The 24,878-nt window shown below is 36.2% G+C and overlaps 1 protein-coding gene and 1 pseudogene across 13 annotated transcripts in view; both read right to left on the bottom strand.

Moving 5' to 3' along the window:
- The window catches only part of NAV3 (neuron navigator 3), a 966,035-nt gene that overhangs the window by 100,251 nt on the left and 840,906 nt on the right, over positions 1-24,878 (bottom strand). For 12 of the 13 annotated variants that reach the window (XM_089307477.1, XM_051846465.3, XM_008256837.5 and 9 more), the window contains 2 exons: positions 2,409-2,541; positions 1,421-1,691 (listed from right to left, as the gene is read on the bottom strand). In XM_089307477.1, the coding sequence (XP_089163603.1) occupies positions 1,421-1,691; positions 2,409-2,541 (404 nt within the window). The remainder of the gene's footprint in view (positions 1-1,420; positions 1,692-2,408; positions 2,542-24,878) is intronic. The other variant, XM_089307476.1, reaches the window with a different exon arrangement.
- The window catches only part of LOC138844250 (peptidyl-prolyl cis-trans isomerase D pseudogene), a 34,883-nt pseudogene continuing 14,149 nt past the window's right edge, over positions 4,145-24,878 (bottom strand).

Genomic DNA, 24,878 nt, shown 5'->3' with positions numbered 1-24,878 from the left:
TTGTCCAATGTGAAGTAATGCTATAACTAGTACTGAAACAGTATTTTACACTTTGTGTTTCTGTGTGGGTGCAAACTGATGAAATCTTTACTTAATATATACTAAATTGATCTTCTGTATATAAAGATAATTGAAAATGAATCTTGATGTGAATGGAATGGGAGAGGGAGCGGGAGCGGGAGATGGGAGGGTGCGAGTGGGAGGGAAATTATGGGGGGGGAGCCATTGTAATCCATAGACTGTGCTTTGGAAATTTATATTTACTAAATAAAATAAAATAAAAAAATCTCAATGGGCATGCATTCTAATGGATTGAGAGGACTCAGTGCGTGGCTACAGAAATTCGGCTATCAGAGGAAATGTGATGAGAGACCAATAAAATGAAAAGGAGTATTTGTGCTACTGGTTAATGGCTTATATCTTGAAAATGTCTTCATTCATAAGGATAGTACTTAATCCTTCGAAGCTAAGATATAGAAAAATAATTCATTTGAATCTATGTGGAATGATTATATTTGGAGTGTCCTGTTACATCAATACTTTGGGTGGCACAATTGCAAATTAGGCACTGTTTTAAAAATGTTATGGCATGAGTCTTCAAAGGAAAGAAAAATAAAAGGATGGCAGCCAGCAGCCTGCATTGTGGCACTTGGGTTAGCCACTGCTTCCATGCTGGCATCCCACACTAAGTACCTGTTTGACTCCTGCCTACTCCACTTCCATTCCAGCTTCTTTCTGACATGGCTGAGAAGAAAGAAGATGGCCCAAGTACCTGGGCCCCTGCCAACCATGTGGGAAACCAGGATGAAACTCCCAGCCCTGGCTGTTGCAGCCATTTGAGGGGTGAGCCAGCAGATGGAAGATATCTCTGTGTCTCTCCTTCTTTCTCTGTCATTTTGCCTTTCAAATAAATCAATAGATCTTTTTCCAAAAGAATGATATAATTCTCAAGATTCTTTCCCTCTCTTCTTCCATGAAGTTTAATTCATGCACATTGTATTAAATGCCCTGCATTTCAGCCCATTAGATTGACATGATGGCTTTGGCCTTTCTGTAGCTATAATTCAATAGCATACATAACATCAAAGTTCAAACTTCCAGAAGGAAGTCAGAACAAGATAAACCTCATTATTTATTTAGTGGCCTCAGTCTTATTTCCATGTGACCAGAAATGAACACAATACCATAAAACATTCACCAGCACCAAATTTTAAGGGTGATTTTGAGAGAATGCCTAGATTGTTATATTCACATAGGTTTCTATGATAAAATGTATGAAATTTAGACAGAAAAAAATAACTATATGGAGAAGAATTTGATTAGAAAAAGCAAGCTATTACTAAAAAAAATAAAGATTGCATGGAAAAAAAAAAACAATTTGATGCACTTCTGCACAACAGCTGGCGAACGACAAGCCTACCAGGAGTCTTGAGTGCACCTGTTCCAGCTTTCTGTCTAGATGAGGCTCCCCCTTGGGCAGACATGCCTCTTCTCCAGGACCCCGTCTGTGACACCGACAGGGCAGCTTTCTGTCCCGCCTTCTCAGAGTCTTCAGGAGGTGCCGAGGAGCCACTCTTCCACCTGCCACCACCATCCCCGTGGCTGTCAAGGTCCTCTTCTGTTTTTTTCAGCTCCTCAGTACTATCCCAGGTCTCATCTGTTGTAGACCGTTTCTCTGCATCTGTCTTCAGCTAGAAGGAACAATGTTTCAGAAAAAAGTTATGCAGAAAAGTATGTCAAGTTTGAACTAAGGCATTGCAATATGCATTCAAATAATTGGTTATTAAAAGAAGCACTAATTTATATTTCAAAAGAATTCTGCAGACTGTTCTATTTTTAACTACATCTTCACTTAAGTTTCATTAATTTTAGCTACATAATTTTCACTGGCAGAACAAATATGTACCGAAAACCTCTATTAAACACTCCATAGAGGAAGGCATTTTCTATACCAAACGTAACAAGGAAAAGATAAAGGTTATTTTATGTCCATTCTTGTTTTACCAGTCACATGAGATCTAGTAGTTTATTTCAAAAATGAACATGAAAATGTATTAAGAACTATACAAAATTAGCCTATTAAAGTAACTTAGATTTTAAGCCATATATTTGGAGAGGTGTGGCAGCATAAGACTTTCTGGGTTAGAATGTAATCAATAGAAAACGTATAAGAATAGATATTAGCTGATTTCCGTTATTTAAAGTAGACTGAGGTGCACACTCTCACACCTCCTGAGGCCGGCAGCTCCAGGAAAGAGTAAGACGAAGTCATTCCACACCAGGGATGGCAAAGAGACTCTTTATTAGCTTTGCCTTACTTCATTGATGCCATCATTTCAGATTAAAGGGTCTTACTCGTATTTAACCTAATATAAAATCATTAGGGGGAAGGAATTTGTGACCGTCACCTGAGTGTTCTTCCTGGAAGGGACAGTGACGTTAGAGTAAGAGCTGACAGAGGACGCGGTGTTCAGGTCGTCGGTGCTGATGTTGTCAAGGGTGTCACTGAGACCACTGCTCACTGAACTGCTGTCGTCCCAGCTAAAGGCAAGACACGCAGAAGCAATGAACCGGAGTACGCACCCACATTTCCACACAGCAGTCATCATGTGACACAAGAACACTTTAATCTTGTGATAAAAAAGATTACTCGCCTTAAACTGTGGGAAAGAGAGAACTGAGTGGCTACCTGAGAATAATCTTATTTAATATTTGGAAAGAATTAGTATCTAGAGTAGATCCAGATTAGAAGGGAATGTTTGTGGAATAAGTGACAACAGAGACGAATATGCATGTATCAGGAAAGAATAACACACATCAGCTTTTTCCTTTTTTTCTGAAAAAGCAACCAGAAGTCATAAAGCATGCCAGAATTCCTTCTTTGTTCTAAAAATAGAATACTTTTGTTTTAGCCAGGAAACAGAAAAAAATCATTTTTCATCCTTTATCCTACCTCGTGAGCTACTTCCAATCATTCACCAAGTCATGAATATTAATGCTCATTCAATCATATCATCTTTCTTGCCATTCCTTGCAACTCTGACCTGCACAATATCCACTATCTTCCCAGCTGGCCTCCGTTTAATCTTTCCCAATGCGATGCATCTGCTGAACCTGTGTCAGTGGTCAAAAAATCACATCTGGCCATGTCATGACTCCGTTTAACTCCTTCAAAGATTTCTCCTTTCCCAAACAGTAGATTCTCAATGAAAATGTACCCTCCCTAACAGGTCTATGAAGAAATATACTTGGAGTACAAAGAAATATCTGAAATTCTGAATCTAGTTGGTTTTGATCAAAAAATAAAGTGTGCTGTGAGAATATTCACGCACAGCCTAACATGACATCTTAGTCAATGTGTCAGATGATGCAGAAATAATGTAGGCTAAGGGGTTATCTGAAGGAGAGTTGGGAATGCCACTGGGTGAAGAGGTACACCAGGTAGACCACAGTCCTCTCATTTACTGGCTGGATCTCGGTCTCCTGTGATGAAGTGTCACTTATCTGAACTCTAGGAAACAAATCCATGCACACTGGATACAAACAGATATGCACAAAACCTAATTCTCATAAAAGGGACTTGTGGTTTAAAAACTCCTGCACAAACTACACATGTTAGAGAATATTGTTAATGAAAGTACAAGCAAACTATAAATAAATGGTGAATTCACATTTTCCTACTCTGGTATACTTTATCAACTATATCATAAGTTCAAAATAATGGTGATCTATTCAGATTCTATACGATATGAACTAAAAATGAAATTATCAAGAAGAAAATTTTCAAATGTCTTCCTGAATTTAAGGTAACAACATAAAGGGTGACTCTCCCTACATATATATTTTCTTCAGATTACTTCAGATTACTATCAGTAAAATTTATAAATTTTTACTGGTTTATTTTATTCATCAAGGTATAGCTTTAGCAGTTTAAAAATTGGTTCCACACCATGCTTTGTGAAAATGAAGACAGTAATTTAAAAAGGAACTTTATTTATATCACTTTTATTTATTAAGCTTTAACCTATATAAAAATTCCTAAATATAAAAAATGAGGAAATTAAATGTCAAAGGAACACATTAGGTATCATACATAGATAATAACCCTTACATTTTCTTATTGCCTTTGTATAATCAACATATACTATTTAAGAAAAATCCAATCCTTATTTAACAGTTTTGCATATAGGGTCTTCTCTTTGTCTTTCCGTGCCTTTCAGCAATTCTAACTTGAGAGCTTTATCTTCTGGTGCCATCTCCTGAGCTTTCTTAGATCAGTCAAAGGGCCGGCACTGTGGCGTAGTGGGTAAACCCGCCGCCTGCAGTGTGGGCATCCCATGTGGGCGCCAGTTCAAGTCCCGGCTGCTCTACTTCTGATCCAGCTCTCTGCTATGGCCTGGGAAAGCAGTAGAAGATAGCCCAAGCATTTGGGCCCCTGTATTCACATGGGAGACTTGGAAGAAGCTCCTGTCTCCTGGCTTCTGATGGCACAGCTCCACCTGTGTGGCCATCTGGGGAGTGAACCAGTGGATGGAAGACCTCTCTCCCTCTCTGCCTCTGGCTCTGTAACTCTGCCTTTCAAATAAATAAATAAGTAAATCTTTAAAAAATAATTAGTCAAAACTTGATCTTATTCCTTGAACATCCTTGCCGTCCTTGAGCTCTGTGATACAGTGCTTTGGTATTCGGTGGGTCTATTTCCAGAGCTTCCAAACAACTGTCGATTGTTCCCTGCCAGTTTGACATCTGTAGCTGACAAGCGCCAATATTCAGTACTTGGCTTAAAGCTATGGTCGCAGCCTGGATCTATCTGCTTTCTCGATACCAGCATTTGAATGATCCACATTTCTTAAAACTTTTGTATATTGTTAAATGACCATTTCCCAGTTTTGAGATTTGGAAAAAAAAAATTACAGTTATTTTTTAAGTCTTCTGTTACTAGTACACATTTGAATACATCCTTCAATCTGCAGCTGCTTCCTCAGGGAAATCGGGTGTCTCAGCATCAGCAGAGTCTTTGGGGAATACTTTCCAATCACCTCATTCTTTCAGTTTTCCACATTCTGCAATGACACAGTTGGGCAGGTTTTGCCTTTCACTTCCACATTTCCCAGGGTCCTGGCCACGCCTATTCCTTTAATTACTTGGACAAATCCCATGTTTCCCATCCAAATGAGGAGTTAGAACTGTTGTGATGAAGAAGTGAATTTTACACCACTACAACAAGTATCAGTCAATTGTGCCATTTGGATACTTTTCATGCATCATGAATTATTAAAATTTGATGCATGAAAAGTATCCAAATGGATACTGACATGAAGAGCTTAACCATACCATCACAGAATAGAAAACATTCACATTCCCAGCCTCTCTTACAGAGAACCACTGCATACAACACGGGACTTATCTGGCATTTACACCAGTGGAGTCACAAGTTAGAAAACTAATCTTCTGGCCAGCAAGGTAACAGTTGTTTGAATCCTCTTGATTAGCAATGGCAGCTATCTAGTCTCCATCTCCAAGTGTCAGCTGTACCCAGGGCAGGGAGTGTAACTTGGGTAGTAATGCGTGGATAAGAGCCTGCAAAGAATCTACTTAAGTAGATTCTGCACTTTGCAACTAAGAACCACAATCAGTTCAGCTTAACGGCTTCTTTAATAGGTCCTTTATATTTCCCCTTTACATGTACACTTCTAATTGTTATATAACATTATCTTCTCACAAGAATAAATGCATACAAGTTATAAAAACATAAATATATCCACTTTGACAGCAACTAGTCTGACCCACAGCCCAGACTCCTTAAAAAGATATATATGAAAAGAATGAGAAGAAAAACTAGACTAGAAGAAAATATTTGCAAAAGATGTACTAATAAAGGAATACTATCCAAGATACACAAAGATCTCTAAAAGTACAATAAAAACATGAACAATTTGGTTAGAAAATGGGCCAAATATTTAATAGATGCATGAATAAAGAAGATAAACAGGTAGTGAAAACATACATGGAAAGATGCTTAGCATAATATACTAGGGAATTGCAAATTAAGACAGTAAGATACCCTACATGCCTATTAGAATGGCCAAAATCCAAAACATTAACAATACCAAATGCTGATAATGATATGCAGAACAATAATTCTCATTTATTGCTTGTGGGAATGCTAAATTGTATTATACTTTGGAAGAACAGTTTGGCAGTTTCTTATAAAACTAAATATATTCTTGCCATATGATCCAGTAATTTCACTCTGGTATTTCAAATGAGTTAAAAACTTAAGCCTACACAAAAATCTGCTCATGGATGATTTATAATAGCTTGATTCACATCTGTCAAAACATGGAAGCAACTAAGATGCCCTTTATTTGGTGAACGAATAAATAATTGGTGTCTTACCCAGAGAATGGAATATTATTCATCACTAAAAATAATGAGCTAACAAGACATGAATAGACACAGAGGTAACTCAAATACACAGTACTACATGACAGAAACCAATGTGAAAAGGATACATACTGTATGATTCCAGCTGTAGAACATTCTGGAGGAGGAAAAACTATGGAGGCAGTAAAATAATCAGTGTCTAGTAGGGGTTCTGGGGAAAGTTATAGATGAGCAGGCGGAGCACAGAGGATTTCAGTTCAGTGAGAGTATTCTGTATGATACTAGAATGGAGGGTAAATGTCAATATGTATTTGTCCAAACCCAAAGAACAAACAGCAAGAGTGAATATTAATGTGAACTTTGGATGATAAGGATGTGCCTATACAGTGGAGGATGGCCCAAGTGCTTGGGCCCCTGCACCTGCATGGGAGACCAGGAGGAAGCACCTGGCTCCTGGCTTCGGATAGGCATAACTCTGGCCGTAGTGGCCATTTGGGGGGTGAACCAACGGAAGGAGGACCTTTCTCTCTCTCTCTTTCACTGTGTAACTCTGTCAAATAAATTAAAAAAAATATATATAAAAAAGATGTGCCTACTAAGATTCATGGATTGTAAAAATGAACCACTCTGGTGTGGGATTTTGAAGTGGTGGTAAGGTGACAGTACATATGCTGAGGAAGGAGGAATATGGGAAATCTCTATATTAGCTGCTTAGTCTGACAATGAACTTGAATAATCTCTAGAAAATAAAGCCTACTTTTAACACTCAAAAGAAGCAGGAATTCCTAGAATGTTGGGACCTACCTCTGGCTTCAATTCTGCAACCCCTGTCTTACACTTTACTTTTCAACTTGGAACTGCAGGTGGTTGCAATTACCATCATAATGTTGTCAGCCTCTGTTGTTGAATGAACTTCTTCTCTGCCTATATGACTAAATCACACTTAACTATTTGACTCAGTTCTGGTTCCCCATCTTCTAGAAATCCCTTTTTTGTTAGGTAATTCTCTTCTGCCTCACCATAATACCATGTGCACAAATCTAGACTGGATTTAATATACTGAGTTATAAATCTAAAAAATAGCTCCAAGAGGACCATTAGTGTGTAAGTCTCCTGAGTATTAAACTATACAGTTATCTTTCTTTGAATTGCTGTTATTTATAAAAATGCCTAAGATTTAAAAGTTGAATTCAAGACTCACATTTGATTCACAGTAATAGAAAGGCAATTACTGAGGTAATCTCTCATATTTACATGATTTTTAAAGAAACATCTAGCATAACATATTGCATTCAAAGAGTGAAACTAAACAAAAGCTGATTTCTAAAGAGCATTTTTAAGATGACACTTTCTACGTCAAAAAAGATATATATAAATATTTTGTACCAATAAAACTCCTAGCATAAATAGGTACAAAGCTAAATACAACAATTACTACTGGAATCTAGCAACCATTTATTTACTGTTTCAAAACAATTTCAAGTTTCAAATGAATACAGTGTCATTGTGGTTAAATTATATAAATGAAAGGTTATAAAATAAACCAAAAATTTCAATTTCTTAATAGAAAAATTAAAACTTACTATCAAAGAATACAATATACATAAAGAAAAAATTGCAAATTTATTTTAGTATAACAGAAAGAATAATATCTTCATTAGTTTAAAGTCTTGGATGTGACCCGTTTTAGAAATGTATAACCAGTATGCAAACTTATGTGTGCTATCTGATCTTTCCACCTCATAGGTTTGTATGGGTAGCCAATGAGTCATTTACATGAGCCACTTTTTAATGCTTTGCATTTTGCCATTTCCTTAAATTGCTTTACTTCTAAGCTCTAAATATCTGAAATCTTCCTTTTTGGATAAAGTCTTCTATATTTTCAGGACTCTGAAATCAGCAGTTTCCTATGATTTATGCTCACTTTCATTCCTGTTTCTTATTCTTCATTTTCAGTAAACATCACGTTTTCTATTCCATTGACCCTTTAACAAATGTTTGCTGAAATCAAAAATGCTGGAGTCAAAGGACAGCTTCAGTATGGACTAACTCTTCTAGTTCTCCTTTCCTCCCTGGTAGTCTACCATGCCTGAGTCTATGTTAGTTAATTAAAATGTATGGTTTATCCATCCACATCTCCTGAATCCATTTTCTGTTGCTATAATGAAATACCTGTGACTGGGTACTTTATAAAGAAATAAGGCTGATTTTTCTCACAGTTCTGAAGATTCAAGACCATAGTACGAGTATCTACTGAACTTGAGTGAAGCTTATGGCTATATCATAACAAGGAAATGACATTATGGTAAGATTGTGTGCAAGAGGGAGAGATCACAGGGCCAGAGAGAAAGGAGGTTCAGGCTTGCTCTTTTATTATAATTTACTATCTTAGAAACTAACTGAAGTTCTATAAGAACTATCTTAATTTCCTCCAAACATCAGGCCTCCAGTGACCTAACCACCTTAACCGGTTCCAGCTCTTAAAGATTCTACCACCTCAATAGCACCACATGGAGGACAATTTTCCAACACAAAAATCCTTACGGAACATATTCAAACCATATCCAAACCATAGATACATTTTGGAAAATGACAGGAAAGTCAATTACAATGATGGAATGCTTCTAGTTTCAGCCTAATGAATCTCAGGTAATTCCTCCCAGCTACTTAGAAATTCTATTTTATGTGAAAGTGATTCTTTTAAATTCCAGAGCATGATATTCATTTATCTCTTCTTTACCTGGAATTCACAGACTTCCTCTAACACTGTACTGAAGTTACCTTGAAGATTGTCAAGAACATTCATGAACAGAGTTCTTACTAAGTGTCCTACTTGTCTAAGTACTTTAGTATAAGTATTCTCTAATTTTCCAAACAACTCTGAGATAGGCATTGTTACTCTTATTTTACAGCTGAGGATAGAGATAGGCCAAATAACATGTCAAGAGAGTGTTGTTCTCAAAACTTAATTGACATGATTCTTTCCTGCTTCCCATCCTCTTTCCACCTCTTTCTTAAAAGGCGAATGATGAGACCTATAGGTTCTTCCAAGCTTTACTGAGTCTTCAGAGTCACTTGGGATTCTTTGAATTCCTCAGTAATCTGGACTTGATCTTTAACTCATTTAACACATCCTTCCTTGAAAATTGCAAGTCTTTCTTCAACTCAATATTACCTCCAATATTCTGACATTCAAATGCACACCCATATTATGACTATAAGATCAGCATTTATTGCTTTTTTGTGGACAGGTTTTCAAGAATGTTCTGTCAGCTACTAAAATTCACTTTATTTAGGTTACTTAATCACTCTTCAAAAATTATTTCTAGTATTTGGTGACATGATCTGTCAATTATTCTGCCTTAAGATATCACTCTTCCCATCATGTATATATGCCATAATTTCTTCATCTAGTCATCAGTTGATGGACATCTGGGTAGATTCCATGTCTTAGCTATTGTGAATTTAGCTACAATAAACATGGGGGTACAGATAACTCTTTACTACTCAGCCATAAAAAAAGAAAAGGAAATCCTGTCTTTTGCAACGAAATGGATAAAACTGGAAACCATTATACTTAGTTAAATAAGCCAGTCCCAAAAAAGAGATACCATATGTTTTCCCTGATCTGAGGTAACTAGTAGAGTACAATAAATGTAATGGATTGGAGTGAAATTGACATTTTGAGATTTATTATTGTTTACAGACCTTGTCTCTACTGTTGAGGAATCATGTTTTTTTTCTTCACACTACTTGTTGAATTCTTACTATAGAGCTAATCTTATGAGTATAAATAAACTGAAAATAAATCTTTGTAAAAATTAACAGTGGGAATAGGAGAAAGCGGAGGAAAAAGGGTGAAAGTATGGTGGGAAGCATCATAATGTTCCTAAATCTGTATATATGAAATACATGAAATTTATATACTTTAAATAAAAATTTTTTAAAAAGATATCACTATTACTGCCTCTCACTGTCACTGAGCTCTATTATCAGTCAAGTTGTCATCAATCCTTTAAAATATTTCTTAGTTTTAGTAGGTAACATAGTTATCATTTAGTCCCACATCTCCATTGCCAATATTTAACATTCATTCTATAAATTCTAATGGTTCCTCACTAAGTGGTAAATAAAATATAGCTCCTCTACATCACAAACATAGAGTCTAGTGGAAGGACAACAATTTTGACAGAAGTTAACCCAATAAAAGTCAAGTGCTGTAACAGAGGTGAGTGTGAAATCCATGGCTGTAAAGAGCCAATATTACTTCTTTGGAGAGCTGAAGGATTGTTTCATTATAAGGATTCTTCAGGAGTGATCAGAAGATGAAGCATCATGCTAATCACTACAACATTTATTACCTATTATAATCACTCATCTTTTGTGCTTATTTTCTTGTTCATAATCTGAATTACTTGGAATAAAGGACCACTTGGGTTTCTTAACTTTTATAGCCCTAGCATATAGCATGCTATCTGTTAAGTGAATGATGTAGTTTTACTTTAAAAATATTGCTTGTATCCAGTTAATTTAATTAGGAATAATCCAATAATAAATGCAAATTTTGAGAAAAAAATTGTTCAGCATATTTCTTTGATAAGCAAACTTGAAGGAACACTTGATTAATGATAGCATTATTTTCCTAATCTTCAAGTTACACAACTTTGACTTTCATCTTTGATTTTGCAAATACCAGAATTATCCCTAGATGGGATGCAGTTAATCCTATTTATTATTGCACATTTCATTAAGTTAAAAAAACTTCACAGAAAATAGTTTTTATGAAAATATTAGCATAATGAGCTCTGAGTAATAGGTCTCAAATCTCATCAAAATATTTTCTCTATCCTTTCATTTTTTAATTTCATTAAGATGTGCTAAGAGTTCTTGGCTATTGTTTATGAAGGGAAGTTCTTATATCTGTGCCAAACTACAGATCAATCACTCTTAAATTCTTCCTCAACAACCTATGACAGCTGCTTAAATTATAAATATGCGTGTCTTATCCATAAAGCTTGCATTTACACAGTGCATTGCTTCTCTTTTGAAGTACTATGAATAAAGCTGCTAACAGCATTCACATACCAGTCTTTGCATGGACATGTTTTCATTTTTCATGGGTAAACATCGGAACCAAGCAGTGTAATTAGTGGGTCATATGGGAGGAGAATGAAACTGCAAACTCTCTCTCAAAGTGAATATATAGTTTTGAATTCTCACTACAAAGAATGACATTTCTAGTGGCTTAATGGATTGTGTCAATATTTGGTATTAGCAGTCTTTTATTTTTTAATGATTACTGATTTATTTATTTGATAAGCAAAAAGAGAGATAGAAGGATAGAAAGAGCTTTCTTATCTGCTGGTTTACTGGAAAAATGACTGTAAAATCCAGAGCTGGGCCAGGAATTCAATCCCAATCTCCTATGTGGGTGGCAAGCCCTAAGTACTTGAACCATCACCTGGGCTTCCCAGGGTATGCTGATGCATAGGAAGCTAGAATTCGAAATGCAGTTAGGACTAGAATCTAGGCACTCTAATATGGGATGTGGGTGTTCCAAGTATAAGTTTAACCTCTGCAACAAATACCTACTCCACTCTTTTAATATGACACAATCTTGTGGTTTCTAATTAGCATTTTAATTTGCATTTTTCTGATGACTAAAGATATTGAACATATCTTTGCTAGTATTTTGTTAGTAATTTGGATATTTTTGTTTGATATGCATGTTCAAATCTTTTGACTACATTTTTATTGGGTTGTCTTCTAGATACAAATTCTTTTCAGATATATGTATTTAGGTATTTTCTCTCAGGCTACTGACTGGCCTTTAATTTTTCTAATAGCATCTTTTTAAGAGGCAGAAAATTATAATTTTGATAAACTGAAGAAATAGTTCATCATGTTTCTTCTATTAAGAAATTATTTCATAAGTCAAAGTTGTAAATATTTTTTTCTGTTTTCTACTAGAATTTTGTATCAACATTTTTACATTTTGGCATATGAAAAATTTTTTAATTGATTCATACAATGTAAGGCATAAGTCAAGTTTTTTTAAATGAACGTAAATATGTTTTCTTCAACATCTTTTGCATTTAATTGCATAGGTATTTTTTATCAAAAACCAATTGATTACACACATATATATAGGCCTCTTTTTTTTTTAACAGATTCATTTATTCATTTGAAAGACAGAAAGAGAGAAGAGAGGAGAGAGAGAGGGAGAGAGGGAGAGAGAGAGAGAGAGAGAGAGAGAGAGAGAGAGAGAGAGATCTTCCATCTCAACTTTTCAACTGCTGGTTTACTTCCCAAATGGCCACATTAGCCACGGCTAGTCCAGGCCAATGCCAAGAGCCAGGAACTATATCTTGTTTTCCCAAATGAGTGGCAGGGCCCCAAGCACTTGAGCCATTCCACTGTCTTCCAAGGTATGTTAGCAAGAAGCTGAAGAGGATGCTGACAGCTGGGACTCAAATTGGTATTTTGAAACGTGATGCGGGCATTGCAAGTTGCAGCTTTACACAGTACTCCACAACACTGGCTGTGTGTGGGCCTATTTCCAGACTCTCTACTCTGTTCCACTGATTTATATGTGCATCATTATTGTCAATAACTCACTATCTTTACACTGTAGCTTTACTGTATGTCCTAAAATTGGATAATGTAAGTCTACCAGATTTGTTCTCCTTTATAAAAATAGCTTTCACTGTTTTAGCCCTTGGCATTTCCATTTCAACTCTAAAATCAGTATGCCATTTTTTTATGGAATGCATACTTGTTTTTTTCATTGGCATTTTATTGAACCTAGAGATTAATTTGGGAAATTGATATCAATAATATTAAATCTCTCAACCTACAAACCAGAAGTATCTGTTATATATATATATATATTTTGACAGGCAGAGTGGATAGTGAGAGAGAGAGAGACAGAGAGAAAGGTCTTCCTTTGCCGTTGGTTCACCCTCCAATGGCCACCACGCCTGGCGCGCTGTGGCTGGCGCACCGCACGGATCCGAAGGCAGGAGCCAGGTGCTTCTCCTGGTCTCCCATGGGGTGCAGGGCCCAAGCACTTGGGCCATCCTCCACTGCCTTCCCTGGCCACAGCAGAGAGCTGGCCTGGAAGAGGGGCAACCGGGAAAGAATCCGGCGTCCCGACCAGGACTAGAACCCCGTGTGCCGGCGCCGCTATGTGGAGGATTAGCATATTGAGCTGCGGTGCCAGCTTGTTATATATTTTTACCATTTAAAAATTTTTTTTAGCAATAACTTTCAATTCCTGGGAATATAAGACATATTTTAAAATTCCTAGATATTTCATGGTTTTGATATAGCTGTAAATAGTTGAATTAAGTTTTTATATTTCAAACATTTGTTGCTAATATATAAAATGCAATTGAGGCTGTCGCTGTGGTGCAGCAGGTTAAGCTGCTACCTGCAACACTGGCACCCTATATGAGTGGCGGTTTGCGTTCTGGATGCTCCACTTCCAATCCAGCTCCCTCCTGAGGTCTCGGGGAAAGTAGTGGCAGATGGCTGAAGAGTTCAGGCCCTTGCCACTCACATGGGAGACCCAAATGTTCCGGGCTCCCAGTTTAGGCCTAATGCAGCCCCTGCCATTATGGCCATTTGGGGAGTGAACCAGTGAATGGCAGATCTTTTTTTTCTCTTTTTCTATCTCCCAGTCTCTCTCTGTAACTCTGCATTTTAAATAAATAAATACATAAATAAATATTTTAAAAACTACTATTCAATTTTATATCTTGGTTTTATAAGCAATGAACCTAATGAACGCACAAATTATAGTTTCATCAAATCTTTTTTTCATGCATACTTGGTTGTGTCAAGTCTGAATGAAGACAGTCTTACCTCCTCTTTTGAAGCCGGATGGTTCATCCTGACATACTAGAACAGGCTAACATATCAACTGGATGAAACTCACTGACTCATACCTAACAAAAGGACATTTTCCCCTCTCTGACATTATTGTTTAGTACTTAAGTCCAGGACAAAGTTTAATAAAAGAATTAATACTACATATAATGCAAGCAGAAGAACCAAATGAAAACTAACAAGATTATTTAAGTATTTTTGCAAACCCCGTTTTATAAAAAAAATTAAAATTTATACCACATTTCAAATTACTTCAGAATGAGGAGAAAAAGAAAACTAGGGAAATATATATATATATATTTCTGTTTTCTAGACAAGGAAAAATTCTCAAGTCATAGAGCAACAAAGAAGGTCATAATTAAAGCATTGCTTTCCGCATGTTGGAAATGTGACCTAAGAGTGCAAAGACGCAGAAGTGGTTTGCTAAAATACAACGGAAACTCCTTAAAATTCTTACTCTCTAAAGCTCAAACCAACCAGAACAAGTAATACTATATGTTCATGGACAATTGGACAAAGAATTTAAATGGAAAAGGAACAAGCGAAATTTTGAAATATCCCCAAACCAAATGAAGAGTTTAGTTCATTTGCGATTATAACTGTTAGCTAATAAATAACTTGAACAGAGTCATTATGGGTGACAGATACTATTCTGGGCATTTTCTATAGTTAATTAGTTTCCAAGGAAACTCAGTAAGACTGGTATTACTATTATCTTCAAAGTATAGATAAGGAGGTTGAGGCACCCAGAAGTTAAATAACTCACCAAATTCTCACACACAGTTAATATTGAGTTTTGATCCAAATCTCTCTGGATCAAGAGTATAGTCACTTACCTACAACAAAAAGATGGGTGTATTGATAAACTACTATTTCCCTCATCAAACTGGTAGAGATTACTTAATTATTGCAGTGTTACTTGATGCTGCCAACATTGATATGAGGTACATGTATTCAATAATAGTGGTAATGTGGACTTGTACATTGGTGTAGTATTTTGAGGTTATTTGGCAATATGCATCAGAAGCCTTAAAACTCTTTGAACATTTGATCTAGTAATACCATTTCTACAATGCTCCCTAAATAAATAAATTTGTGAAAAAAATTTTATTTAGAAAGGTATTCACCCTAGCATTCTTTTTTCCCTTAACAGTTAAAAATAAAGAATCACAAAGCATGCTATAACACAAATGGATTTCAAATATGTCATGATAAATAAAAGAAGCCAGATTCAAAGGCTACATTCTGAATGACTCTGTTTGTCTGACATTTTAGAAAAGTAAAAACTATATAGTTATAAGACAAATAACTGCCAGTGGTTAAGGGTGAGGGAAGATTGTGGTGGTGAAGATGAGGTGTTTTACATGACTTGAAGCATATGTCAAAACTCATAACTGAGCAATAATAAAACACAAATTTTACAAGGTGTAAAGTAAAAAAAGCTAATTAACATGTTGGCAGATTACCCTAGATTGCCACCCACACTAAGCCTAAAATGATTATCTGGACAGGGCTTTTAGTTGTTAGACTTTTATGCTCAATAACTCAACAGCGTCAATTTCAATTATTTGGTAGAATGGTTAGAGCTCTGACCCCCTCACACTCAGAAGCAGACCTTCTGGAAAGCAAATGTATTAGTGATTCAAGGTCTTTTTGTTTTTCTCTTGCTTTTTGTGATTAGGAATTGTGAAATGTTAACTAAATAATTGCTAAAATAGATTTTCCTATTTACAACTGACTCCAGAGGAAAATGCTACTTTCACAGAAAAGTGCTATTTGAAGCTAATTTTTCAGCACACTCCTATGTGTTTTTATTTTTTATTTTTTGCTGCAGTTTCACTTCGTGTGACACGCATTTAATGTCTGAGGTCTTTATACATTTCATATTACCAGGCCAACTCTCCTACTTACATATGTAAATATAAAATAGAGATTTTATTTCAACAAACAACTAATTACTATAGGCATTCAATAGTATTCAATCGGTATTTCCATTAATGAAATAAAGGGACATGCTTACTACTAGGTCCCCTGGGCATCCTCCATTCCAACCCTAATTGAAAGACAATCACAAGAATGCTGTTTACCAAGAAGACACATCTCTAATTTCCACAGAACATCTTCTCAGTTCTAATGCTTTAATCAAATACTTAATTTTCTTATTTTATTAAAAGTTAAACTAATAAATAGCATAAATATTAAACAATGTTCCTCTATCTATTGGAATGCTTCCGTTATACATTGTATGGATATTTAAAAGACATATTAATGGATATCAGAGTGTTCTTAAGTCAATGCTATTGAGACACCAGGCAAGAGGAACCTGAGGTGTTCAATGGTGTCTCATCAGCAAAACGTTCTTCCTCCTGGTGACAGTCCATCTCGTTTCCCCTTTCATTATGCTCTTTGCTGAACTATCACCTTATCAATGATGTCTTCCTTGAATGCTACACATACTGGTTCTCTTCTTCCTACAGTCTTTCCACTTAACAATTACCATTCTTCAACATAATATATATTTAATTAGCTTATCTTTTTCTTATTGTCAAACAATAGTATAAAAATCCAAGAGAGCTGAAAATCACTGTTGTATCTCACCTTCACATAATAGGCACTCAGTCAACACTAGCTTAATAAATCAAACAGTACTGGCCACTTGCCCATCTGATTCTTACAGCTGACAGTAATGGCCTAATTGGACGCTACATCACCATCATGAAAAGGTTACTGTACACTGCATTAGATTCCTGAATGTCACTCCCACTTGCATCTCAGACCTCCAGATGTCACTTTGATTTGTTGGATAACTCTTTCTACTTAAAATAAATCTATAATTCCATTTCACATGAACTTTTCTTTTTTAGTGTTTGATTCAATGAATTTCATTTTATTTGAAAGGCAGAGAGATGGAGAGACAGAGAGACAGGACATATCTTCCATGTGCTGGTTTATTCCCCAACTGGCCACAATAGCCAGGACAGTGCCCAACCAAAGCTTGGAGCCAAGAACTGAATCTGGGTCTCACACACGGATGTCAGGGACCCAAGTATTTGAGCCATCATCTTCTGCTTCTTAGTGTGTGCAGAGCCAGGACTTCAAGATAGGTACTCTGAAAGGGGTTCCAATTGTCCCGAGTAATGTCCTAACTACTGAGCCACATGCCTGCCCCTATTGGACAGATCTTCAGCCACATTCAAACTATTTCCTCTACTTCACCTGCACTGTGCATTATTAAGGCTTGTGTATCCTTTGCTGCACTGTTAAGACCAGAAAAAGCTAGAACTTATTAAGCAACGAAGTGTTTTTTTTATAAATTATTTAAACCCAAATTCTGGAGTCAAGTTTGCCATTGGTAAGTAAATGAGGTAATGTAATTAAAGGGCACATGTCAGTACTGGAGACCTGTAGCTGTTCACTAAATACCTAAGACGACACACCAAGGAGACACAGTAAGACACTGAGGTGACACAGGGAGTTCTATGTATTCCAAAATGTCAGTTATATAATGGGGTTAAGTGTAAGTGAGGTGCCACCAAGACAGAAGATGAAGAAAAATAATAATAAAAAAAAAAACTAGAAGTAACGGTGGTAAAGTCCCTAAAATGTCCTGGGCATTCCAGGAGTCAATGTCAAAATTCTTATATGACTGGATAAAGAAATTGTGGTATATATGCATGATGGAATACTATTCAGTCATAAAAAAGGTTGAAATCCTATCTTTCACAAAAAAATGGATGCAACTGGAGACCATCATGCTTAGTGCAATCTGGCAAATATCTGGCAAAAAGACAAATATCATATATTTTCCCTGACCTGTGGTATCTAATATACAAAGCACAAAAATTGTATATGACTGAAATTGATGTTTTGAGATTTAATTATTTTTATAGCCCTTGTCTATACCCTTGAGGAATGGTGGTTTTTCTATTGACTATTTGTTGAATTCTTTCTTTAGTTGAGGGTTAACTTTGTGCTTATAAAGTAAACTGAAAGTACGTCAATATAAAAATTAAAAGAAAAACAGGAAAGAGGAAGCAGAGTGGGAGCAAGGGAAGGAGGGAGGAAGGATAGGTGGGAAATCTCATTAAGCTGTGAAATCCATAGAGATAAAATACAGTAAATGGGTTCCCCTTCTATAAATTAAAAAAAAATTAAATTATCATATAATGGACATAATCCTCCAAAAATTCGTTCTTTTGCAAATTAAATGTTGGCAAAAATATAGCAATATGATAAAGTATGAATTACAGGAATTTTACTATAGGCTTCCTAAGCTTAAAAATAATTGCTTCGTGCAAAGAAAAATAAAATAACCTTAGGTCTCCACAAGACCATTTTGTAAAAACTTCTGGAGAGGCTTCTTATTTTTAAAGGAAAAGTAAATGCACTTTTCTGAAAAAAAATGAAGGCATCACTTAGAATCCTATCACAATCCAGGCTAGCTTTTTTTCCTCCACTATTAATGGCAATCTAATTAATGCCCAAAAGAAAATATGTTACACCTTAAATTAATTTTTAGACAGGAACCTTTGCAACAGTAATTTAAAATATTGAGAATTAACCAAGTTTTGAGTTTTGGTACAAAAATGTTAAATAAACAATTTTCTCCTCAAAACCAAATAAACACAAAACCACCTAATCATATACCATAACTTTCTTTTTATCAGCAAACACAATAGGCTACCTGTGAAATTGGAGCATTACAACACCAGTGTAAATTCTGTTACTTCAGGGTTATTGAAGCAATCTAGTGTTTTCAAGATAGATTTATTCAGCACTTCCCTGGAAAAATATTTTATAACCTGACAAAGAAAGCAAGTCACAAAAAGAAATTTTTGAAGTGGAAAATTCTAACTGCATATCCACATCAATATAGAAAAATGATTTTATGCTAAATAAATTCCTTCAAACTTATGAAATATATGACTGTTATTGCAGTTTTTTGAAGTAGTTCTTTCTACGGTATTCCATCCTCCCACTGCCCATTTACAGTGCAATCTGGTGGAACTTGAAGAACTAGGTTGGAATCCAATTGAAATATCACTTCCCTTATGAACTCTTCCACAATTCCCAAGGAAACACTAGTTCTCCCATGTCTGTGTTCATTACTAAACTACTTGCACTGTAGAGTAATTCATCTGCTTGTAGAGTGGCTTCAGGCCTAGATCTGTTTTGGCAAGGCTTCTCTGAGCCTCAGTGTTCAGCTTGGCCTAAGGAAGCCATTCAATGTTTGTGCAGTAAGTCATCAATGATCTAGCCTAAGGTCACAAACTACAGTCAGTATGTGGCATTCATTCACTCACTCTAACCCTCAAATGTACACATGATTACAGACTGTTTTAAACATGAAGGGGATGAAAGGAGAGGGAAATCAAGTAGAGGGACCTACTAACTTTGGGTGAGTAAAGAACTGCTTTGAAGAGGTAACTTCAAAGAGACAGTCAGTAGAGAAAGGAAGGGGAAAGAGCGCTCATCTGCAAAGTGGCAGAGGGGAGAGCAACAAGAGGGGAAGAGAAAGCAGGTGCAAAACACAGAGGAGCTAAATAAATAAATAAATAAACAAACAAACAAACCACGAAGACACCTGTGGGACGGAGGCAGTAGAAGAGGGAAGAGTCTTTGATACTGAAAGGCAAGCTGGGCCAGCCCTTTACGTATTTTATGGACAATGGCAAGAAATTAGTTTCATAAAAGTACAAAACAAATGCAAACCATTTCCAGCCATGAACATGGGCGGCTCTATGTTTAAAATCACTATTCATGAACAGTATCAGAGGCAAGGAAGAATGGAAGTGGGGAACTTAAGGAAAAGGCTACTGTAACACTTGTGAGTTTTTATGAGGAGTTACATTTAGATTTGTTACATAGGATTTGTTCTCTTCTATGCTTTCCATTTACAACAAAGCATGAAAGGAGTTTTGGGAAAGTAAGGAAAAAACGATCAGGAAGACTGAAGAATCAAAACATAGTATCTGTTTGCTTTTAGTACGATTAAATTCCCTATTCCCATATATCAAGAGAAGCACATCTGAGTTTACTATATCATAGCTTAAGAGTATAACTCTTGAAAAGCTGGCAATTCATGTGAATATATGATTAAATTCTTTCCATTTTCCTTATTTTCACTGAACACATCATTCTGAGTTTGCCCATGAAATATTAATAGAGACTAACACGAATATTATGTGGGTCTTGGAAAAGAACGGCAATCAATAAACTCAATGCTCTGGCTTTTCATCTCCTTTTATTTTCTCTTGAAAACAAAAAATAAAATCTAGAGTTATTCTATCATGGCATCAGATAGGTTAAATGAAGCAAAAAATAAAAAGCTCTTGTTCTTTATAAAAGAAAGCCCTAGGTAGACTTGGTTAAATGTAATAAATGATGTTAGTTTGAAATGGATTTGTGCAGTCAGGCAGATTTTTATGTTCTAATAATACCTGAGGCAGGAAAGGAACATCTATTTTTGTAATTACATAGGATGAAATAATAAGCATGATAATGTAATCTTATTAAAATTATTTTGCTTAAACACATTATTGCAACAGTACTTGTGACAGTTTTGCTAGCTTATTTCAGTGCACACTTTGAAGATGCTGTTATGTGGTGGAAATATATACTAGCTTATTTAAAAGTCTTCTAAATATGATATGCTGAGAATATAATATGACACATATGAAAGTTAACTTGAAGATTCATTTAAGACTATTTTTTTTTAAATATCTTATAAAGATTTCAAAACTGATATTCATTCATCCTCATTCTTGAAATCAGAGATATCTGGAAACACATAAGAGACGAAGTAAATTATCTCTAATTTTTACCCAAAAGTGAATGCCCTTAAAATTTTGATTATTTCTGTTCAGACATTTCATGGATGTAATATTCATACACATGCAAGTTTACTGGTTGTAATCTTGCTAATTTACTAACTATTCTTAGTACTATTCACTTTATGTAATAAATTTTAATGTCCTTAATTTTTTCTTAATTATTACTTATGATGACTGCAGGATCCTATCATAGACTACTATAATTTAATCATTTCAGATATACTAAGTATTTAACAATTTTAACTACCATAGATAATATCACAATAAATACCTTTGTATAAAGTATTTGTATTTATATATTTTAGTGCTAGAAAGAGACTTACTGATTTCTAGGATATAAACATCTGAAACCTCACAGATGCAGTTTAGCAACAGAAGAACACATCATTGTATACTCCCGCCAGCCATTTAAGAAAGCCAACCACACAGAATGATGGATATGCTCAAGTAGTGTGGCTTTCTTCAGTAACTCAAAGATTTTGATATATGAAAATAGTTGTTCATTTTTTTCTTAAATTATATGTATCAAATTGTAAGGTTAAGTTTTCTATGATTTTAATAGCTATTTTCATTTATATAAATAGTATATATCTGTATTTTTTAAAATGTATTTGTTTGAAAAACAAAGTGTTCAGGAACAGAGATCTTTCCATCTGCTGGTTCACTCCCCAAGTGGCTGCAAGTTGCCAAAGTTGGGTCAGTCCAAAGCCGGGAGCCACAAGCTACTTTTGGGTCTCCCATGTGTGTGCATGGGCCCAATCACTTGGGCTATACACTGCTGCTTTTCCAAGAGCATTCATAGAGAGGTGGATAGGAAGTAGAGTAGCCAGGACTTGAACCAGTGCCCAGGCTGCAGCTTTATCAGCTATGCCACAATGCCAGCCCCAGTTCTTTGAACATTTTTGCAACGGGGTTGAAATGACCCATTTGTATTGAATTTTTATTTAAATGTTTTAAATGTTTAAATTTTTCAAATATTTCCCAATATATTTGTTATTTATTTTTATTAATGACATTTTTATACATATATTAAAATGTTTCAGTAAACACTATTGAACTTTGATATTTTCTCTTAAAAATCTACTTATCTCATCAAATTTTACACATATAATTTGATTCTTCCTTCTTTTGTATCCTACTTTTATGGTAAGGTAAGAAACTTTTTTCTTCAAATAAGTACTAAATTTCTTAGAGACTGTTTACTAATAATCCTCCTCTCCTATTTATTATTATGTTTTACTTATCAGGTCTTACTATTGATATATGGACATATTTTAGTCGTTTCTAACTGTGTTACACAATTTGCTGACTTTTGCAGGAAGCAGACATCGACATAAATATGTATTTATAAACTATCATATTTAAATAGAAATTTAAGACTTTTGAACCCCCCCAAAAATTTTTTTGGACAGGCAGAGTGGACAGTGAGAGAGAGAGAGACAGAGAGAAAGGTCTTCCTTTTTCCGTTGGTTCACCCCCCAATGGCTGCTGTGGCCAGCACACTGCAGCCAGTGCACCGCGCTGATCCGAAGCCAGGAGCCAGGTGCTTCTCCTGGTCTCCCATGCAGGTGCAGGGCCCAAGTACTTGGGCCATCCTCCACTGCACTCCCGGGCCACAGCAGAGAGCTGGACTGGAAGAGGGGCAACCGGGACAGAATCCAGTGCCCTGACCAGAACTAAAACCTGGGGTGCCGGCGCTACAGGCAGAGGATTAGCTTATTGAGCCAAGGCGCCAGCTCCAAAAAAATTTTATAACAACATGTTTTCAATTTACATTATAGTTAAAGGCTTACTACTCCACTAAATAAAGAGTTCAACAAACAAAAAGTAGCAAGATCATCACTCAGCAAGAACACAGGAAAGAGCCATAATCAAAATTCGAATGAAAAGACTTCCTTAAAATTAGAAAATTAGGTGAAAGTTAGTGAAAGATATTATGGAGACTAAATATTACCTTAATTTAGAATATGTGTAATTTTGAGAATTCACAGACTATTTTATGGATGCCTGAACATTTAGCTATGGGCATTCTAATTAATAACCATCGCAGCTACTAAGTCTCTACTGAACTTCCTTTCTCAGGGTGAACATTTGGCATAGTGGTTAAGAAGCCACCTCGGCTGTTTGGGTCCCATGGGTTGAAGTCCTGACTCTGCTTAATTCTAGTTCTCTGTTAACTGTGTATATACATAGGCAGGGCTTGGGCTCCTGTCAACCACATGGGAGACCCAGATTGAGTTCCTGGGTCCTGGCTTCAAATTGGCCCAGTCCCAGCAGTTTCAGGCATTTAGTGAGTGAACCAGCAAATGGGAGATCTTTCCCTCTGTCTCTCAAATAAATTGAGAATAAATAATAAAATGTTTTTTAAAAACTTTCTCACTTGAAATATTTTGGCATTAGCTATCTCAGAAGAAAAGTACTCAAATTATTATAATTTCCAGGTTGAGTGAAAAGAGAACTGTTACCCAGGAGTAAAAGAGTTTAGATAAGGCTCAGCAGCTTAGCTCCGCAGCTCTCTGTGAAAAAGGTGAAAACAGAAACCAGTTCTAATTTATCTTACTTGAAACAAAATACATTAAATTTACAAAAGTATAACAAAATATTTTAAGAGGGAAGTCTTATTAAGAATGAAAAATATTTTTGCTTTGAGATGTATAAAATATAATAAAAAAAAATTCCAGATTCTCCCATTTTAAAACATGCAGCACATTGCCTTGGTAAAGAGCACTCCCTTATAAAGTCACTCCAGGGAGCAAATGTCTCTAGAAGAGGGTGAAAGACAGTTCAGAATTACGGAGGCTTGCCAAGAAACTCACGTCTCCAACCGAAGGACGACAGATGGCAGCAGTAAGAATGAAAACCTGCAGCAGAGTCTGTCTGGCACACTTCCCAAATGGCCATTTATATTTTCTAGCACAGTCAGTCAACTGCTGTCCCCTTATACTGGATACATGGCCACAGAGCAGAAGAAAAACTGCAAGAATGGCCCTGAGTCACTTGACAGAGGAAGAGCTGCAACCCCGCCAAAAAGCAGGGTGGGCGGACGACAGGACCCTGCCTGGCCAGGTGTCTCAGTTGTCTGAGATTGCCCAGGCATTCTCCTTATTCCTGACGCTTTGCCTAACCTATCTCAACGTCTGAAATGCGGCCAGCTGCTCCCAGGCCACCACCCAAACCCTGGTCTCTGCTTCTGATCCCCGTTTAGCAACTTTTGTTTGATTTCTGCTTTTCGTTAGAAGAGGATTTCGGCCCATAGACTGCGGCTATCTCACACCCCAGAGTCCAGGAATACAAAGACCAGAAGGACTGGGGCAGAATGAAGCAAGACAGGGGTCACTGAGTCCTTGACATTCAGGAGTTAGGCGACTTCTGGGAGCGGAAAGGGCTCCGAACCTAAACAGAAGAGATGTGGACCAGTAACAAGTGAAGCACTTTGACAAATGGGGCAGGTTTTGTATCACTAGAGCAGCAATCAATTTCCCGGGATTTGGTGACTGCAAACAGAAGCGACTGCCAGAAAAAGTAATGTCAAGACTTGGAGAAAACACCTCCTTTTCAGGTACTTTGTGGTGCAGGTTTTGCCATTACGCCCTGCTCCTCTCCAGAGAGAACTAGGTTTTAATTTATAAGCATAGAGGACGTCATATAGTCGGTTAGGACATATCCTATAAGATGTTGTCTCATGGGCTTGATCTGGAAGATTGAACCCTTCTCACTTCAGCAGTTAGTGAATCCAATGCCACTCTGATCTCGCTCCAATAATATGAT

The sequence above is a fragment of the Oryctolagus cuniculus genome, chromosome 11 (genome assembly GCF_051225735.1).
Source record: "Oryctolagus cuniculus isolate XC-2025 breed Fujian yellow rabbit chromosome 11, ASM5122573v1, whole genome shotgun sequence".
Taxonomy (NCBI): Eukaryota; Metazoa; Chordata; class Mammalia; order Lagomorpha; family Leporidae; genus Oryctolagus; species Oryctolagus cuniculus.
The sequence above is the reverse complement of the archived record's forward strand: the minus strand, read 5'-3'. Positions and strand labels throughout refer to the sequence as shown.